This window comes from Lepisosteus oculatus, chromosome 3, assembly GCF_040954835.1.
Source record: "Lepisosteus oculatus isolate fLepOcu1 chromosome 3, fLepOcu1.hap2, whole genome shotgun sequence".
In the NCBI taxonomy this organism is placed as follows: Eukaryota; Metazoa; Chordata; class Actinopteri; order Semionotiformes; family Lepisosteidae; genus Lepisosteus; species Lepisosteus oculatus.
This window is the reverse complement of record NC_090698.1, coordinates 34,093,606-34,099,084: the sequence shown is the minus strand read 5'-3', so window position 1 is coordinate 34,099,084 and position 5,479 is coordinate 34,093,606. Positions and strand designations below refer to the sequence as shown.

Here is a 5,479-nt window from a genome sequence, read left to right as displayed (position 1 = left end):
GTAAGATACAGAATATGAGAAAGCTTTTTCCACCACCATCAATAAAACACCAAATAATGGAATTTCTCGTGGAAGAATGGTGTCACGTTCCTCCAAAAGAGTTCCCGACGCATACTGAATGTATGCCAAGGTGCACTGAACCTGTTCTGTTAAACTCTCATGAAGGCCCAATGCCCTATTAAGACCATTTATGTTGGTGTTTCTTTTATTATGGCAGTTACGTGTTGTACTGGCAGACCATATTTTTGTAAATCCTTTTTTCTACAGGTATTTTGTAGTGTGTTTATAAATTCAATACTCATCAGTTTGGTTCAGTGCAAATTGAAGTACACCAAAAAGCACCATGTAAATGCTGAGGAGGCTCCACTGATTATGTTTATTTAGCACTTTGGTCATGTGCATTTATACAGGTGTTTTGAAACATACAATTAGTATATAGAAAATATACAATATATATAGTTTTAACATCATGGTAGTATACTGTAAGTTTTAGTTTCAATGTTTAGCATTTAGTACACTAATGACTGTAACCCAGTTAAGCCAATATCATGTGCGTATTGCTCAATTATACTGAATGCAAAGATGAATGAAACAAGGCCTAATAAAGAACTTTAATTTGTTGTTTTCTAGGTAGAACAACCAGTACCAAGCAGTTAAGTAGAGGGAACAGGCCTATATAAGCCTTGAACAGAAGCCACACAGAGGAAAGATATCTTAGCTCAATGATGACAACAATGCATGCTATCACTAACTGAGTCTGGAACCAGGTCAGAACTTTATATATGAGCCTCTTCACTTTAGAGTCCATATAGGGGCTTAAATAGTGATGAATGCGGTAGTCAGCTTCTACAGTGGCAGCCCAACACAAAAACCCAACCAATTGCCCTGGGTGAAGCCCATGCCACCAAGCTGAAAATCCAAAAGTAAGTAACAAAGGACTAACATGACACTTCTGAAACACCAGTCTGCGAAGCCATTCTGCTGTGGTCTTATTCCACATGCGAGCAAAATGAGATAACCTGGTTAATGTCTCCAGAGTCAAGATATTGCCATCAGATAAGGCATCCCAAAGTGGATTGCCATGTTTGTTGTAGCCTCTGAACCCCAGGCCTGCTGCATTATTCAGAGACTCGCTCAGGGTCCAATGAGAATAGTAACTCAATTTATATAACAGAGAAATACCCCAGATGAACAGAATGCCTTCAAGGACATTAAAATGAGCTTGGCTTAAGGAATTGCTACTTAAATGGCACCTTAGAAAAGTTTTGGCTCCTTCCAAAGATAAGACCAGCAAAGTTTTTTGTAGAACAGCTCCCAGTGGAAAAGGAATAGAGCTGAGACCATTCTGTTCCACAAAGGACCTGAAGTAACTAAAAGAGCACAGGGGTCCTCCAAGCAGTGCTGGAAAAAAAAGAGTGTAACTAAGGTATGGGATCCATAAAGGAAAGTTATAACGAACAGAGCTCTGTGCCTTGGTCTGCAATGATTGAAGTTTCCCCTCTTGAATATCCATCGACAGGGATGTCACTCTCTGGGTGAGCAGCATCAGTGAAGAAATGGCAACCAGGAGCCTAAAAACAATGAAGCAATCATAACTGCTTGGAAATAGGTTCATTATAAGTAATTATAGGTACAGTACACCTATTACTAGAGCACACTTGTGATCTAAGATTCACATTTGAGCAGAGTGTACAACTGCAGACTAGTCTAGATAGAAGAGATGGTTCTGGGATGATTTGGTTAAGAAAAAATGTGTAATGTGCAATGTCTGCCAAGATACTTTTAATTGGGATTTTTAGGTATCTATTTGCATATCTCCAGGCCTTTAGGTTTCTGACTCTAGGCTGGTCTTTCAGGGTTATTTTTAAGACATTTTAATATTTTTCCTTAAATCAATGATGTGTTCTTTTGCTTTCAAAACATTTAACTCCAAAGACTGGACACATGGATGAATTGGTCCATGGTGATATTCTGAGTTTCATAACAAACTGACGAGTCTGTGTCTTCAGCAAATCTAATAAGATGTCTATATATGTGTTTGCTCTTACAATCAATAGAGTATAAAATATACAATAAAGGGGAGAAGTGCAATACACATCAGATAACCACCACCTCACTTTGACATGTGCATTAATAATGTAAAACACACCTATCTGATTAGGTTTTGTTTTAAATTCTTGAGAATTTGTGTTAAAAGCAGAGGAAAAAAATAATCAAATAACATTCTAAAAACGACTTTGCTTTGTCAACAAAGTATAAATCATTTTGAATCTTTAAGGCATTTTCATTCAATTCAAGCTTTATTATCCCATGAGGGAAATTTGCTTAAGTGAATGTTTGCATTAATATGTCTTTTTCTATTTGTATCCCTTCACTGTATACAAACTGCAGGGATGAATTAAGTCCTATGTGTCCTTTATAATGTATCATGTTAGATAATAAAATATATTACAAAAGCCAAAATTCTTTTAGGCTGAAGTGGCTATTTGTATTTATTTACCCTTCACTACAAATGCTATACTCCCTCCAATGTGCAGTCATCAAACACCTAATAATTTTAATACATTATTTCTTTACTGGTAGAATTAAAGGGGAACTACAGTGCATTTCAAACAACAATAAAAGTAAAATGTACACAGTAACTTGTAAAACCTCCATCACAAAATAGACTAAATTTCCAGGTATGTGCAGTGCCTGTTCTGCGATTTCGAATGAGGCAACAAAACTTACAGTAACGTGATGCAGCCCTATTTCAATATTTCTTTTGGATTAAAACAGATGTATTCAAAAGTCTGCTTGTTAACGGGCTTGTAAATACATCTCTTTTAATCCACTAGAAATATTGCTCTCCATTTTGAAATGGTTTTGCAGACAAATACTACCTTCTTGTTAACACCAAGCAGATCACCTTGGAACATTTCTGCGGTGAGGTATCTGCTGTACAACCTGTACTTATTTGCTCATACATTGCATTACATTAGTCATTATGGAGACTAGTGAGCAGGAAAGGCCAATTCACATCGTTTAGTTTGTAGGAACTCAACTGTGAGTTTGCGACAACATGGCAACTTACAGTACTTTTACAAAGTTCAATTTTGTGCTTAATTCAAAATGTGTATTTTTCTCTATAACGTTCTGAGAAATTGGAACTCCAGTTCCCTTTAAAGCCAGAAGTATCTGTGTCTCAACATAATGAAAAAATAATTGAAACATTTCTATCAAAAAAAATTTTAAACAATATTAATGTAACACATTACCTGTTGTCTATGGATTCCTGAAGCCAGTGCTCCTTGTACTGGATGAGAAGGTGCCACAGAGTTTGCCAGCACATTTGTACGAAAAATCCCCAAAAGTGAACATGCTGGGGATGGACTGACAGTAGAAGCAGTACAAAAGTTGCAGCAGGGGTCAACACTATCAAACAGTATTGGCCCATTGTAACAGTAGCTAGGACACATCCTCCCAGCAACAGGTAGATGTACCTGAAAATACAAGATTTTTACTAATCCCAAATCCTGAAAGAAACACATTCATGAGTGTTTGAAATACTATATATAAATGTATAAATTGTATACAGTCCCTACTACTCTTGGCTTTTTGCTGGGGAGATGGTTTCTGTTGTTTCTCATAGCATTAAATTCAGTATTTAACTTGGATGTTTAACTGACAATACTAAATATGAAAAAGTGTAGTTTATTTTTTATATGAAATATGAAAAAGTGTAGCCATTTTAATGTTTTACATATACATTATACACTTTTACCAGTAACAAAATCAAACTGCTTTTTAAAACATAAAACTTAAATCAACATATAAATCAGTGATCTTTCAAGATAACTAATATAAACATTGACCAATTCAAAATGAACTTGAAAAAGAACATGTAACACAGTACCTCAAGTTACAGCATCTCAACTACCACTTAGTAGAATTACTATTGTATTTCAATACTCATACAGAAGCTACAGCACACAAATGGCTTCAAGCCTTATCCAAATTATTGCAAATGAGCAAAAATAAATATAGTTTAGCAAACAATTCTCATCACAATTAATAAATTCATTAACCTTTTTCCTAGACAAGGTGTCAATATTGTAAAAAATGTAAAAATTACAGTACATAAATGCCCTTGGTCCTTAATCTAAAGCAGGACTACTAATTGTGGTTGAATATGTTTTCATATGTACAAGAGAAGCAAACATGAAAAACCTACCTTGAAATCACACTTAGGCATTTTAATTTAGTGAAAAAGTAAAAAAGCAAAGCAAATGGAAGAGCAGAAAACTGATACACTATTTGTGGATGTAGGTCAAAAACACACCAGCTCAAATCCATATTTTTGTGAGTTTTAACTTTTTTCTTTGCCTCAATGACTGTGTAACATAGCCAGCTTGACCTTATATCTTAGCTAACATCTGCTTCAAGCTATTCTCTTTACACAAATATTAACAAAGATTTCTAAAATGTAAAGCTGTACATAAACATCTTGTGATAACAGCAGTGCTCCTCAATTGAAATGACGCAAATTAAAAAGAAATTCCTCTTTAGTGCTGCATGAATAGTGTTCCTGCTGTTTATCCAAGGTGCAGACATGGAAACGTAATTTCTCAGCTACCACAGCTTTTTTAAAATGAATTTCTCTATTTAAGCTCTGTGATATACTGTATCAGTGTACACAATGAAATCCCCTAAATCATATATTTGTTACCTGAGGGAAAATTCTTTTTTCTCCATTTACCTAGATATTTGTGGCTGATGTTTGTATGGAATGGTGGCACACTCTATCTATTAGATAATTGTGCTTGAATAGTAAATGCAACTAGGGCAGACATATACTCCTTAAAAAACCAAGTATGCTTTCTGTTTTTGTGCCATTTAGCTATGATTTATGGGTCACGAAAGTCATTAACTGCAATTTAGTTGAACATAAATTTCAACAATTCATACAAACTTAAAAACCTTCCAAAAAAGGGAACAGAGGGGAAGCAGCACCATAGAAAGTTTCCTAACTAATAGTGTCACTGTATGATATGACAATGGAACATGACAAAGACACACTACAAAGGGTTGTGGCAAAGGCACAGAGGATTATAGGATCTGACTTACCATCAATCGATGAGATCTATGCCACCTGTTGTCGCAATAAAGCTTGATTCATTATTCAGGATCCCAACCATCCCAACCACAAACGTTTCATCCCCCTACACTCTCCTAAGTGGTACAACACCACCTACTCTGTCCTGTCTCTAATTTCCTGTTCTTTGCTCTCCTTCCGTTTTTTCTCTCTCTCTGGGGCTATATATTTCCAGGTCACTTATTCAACTTCGCTCAGCATTGACGTTCGGATGTCCTGAAACCTGCCTAGCATCAGGTCGCCCCATGTTCGCTGCCTGAGGGCATAGGTTTCTATATGGCATTTCCTGAACATCTGAGCCCGGGCTAACCCCCGTCTCGCCGCTACGCATAGGGTCTTTTTCGC

The 5,479-nt window shown here is 36.1% G+C and overlaps 1 protein-coding gene across 1 annotated transcript; it reads right to left on the bottom strand.

The window, feature by feature from the left end:
- Positions 1–566: 566 nt before the first annotated feature.
- On the bottom strand, positions 567–4,335 carry mboat4 (membrane bound O-acyltransferase domain containing 4). Its single transcript, XM_006627052.3, has 3 exons — positions 4,214–4,335; positions 3,258–3,482; positions 567–1,571 (listed from the first exon to the last, which is right to left on the bottom strand). Exons 1-3 carry the CDS (start codon positions 4,333–4,335, stop codon positions 599–601), a joined length of 1,320 nt encoding a protein of 439 aa, XP_006627115.2. The 3' UTR covers positions 567–598.
- Between the last annotated feature and the right edge of the window lie 1,144 nt (positions 4,336–5,479).

Bases quoted from the DNA above. Each gene is read 5' to 3' on its own strand.
- mboat4 (XM_006627052.3), bottom strand. From the start codon at position 4,335: ATGGATTTGAGCTGGTGTGTTTTTGACCTACATCCACAAATAGTGTAT. The intron at 3,483-4,213 runs GTAGGTTTTTCA...TTGTATTTTCAG, and splicing joins TGCCTAAGTGTGATTTCAAG to GTACATCTACCTGTTGCTGG. The intron at 1,572-3,257 runs GTAATGTGTTAC...CATTGTTTTTAG, and splicing joins CAGGAATCCATAGACAACAG to GCTCCTGGTTGCCATTTCTT.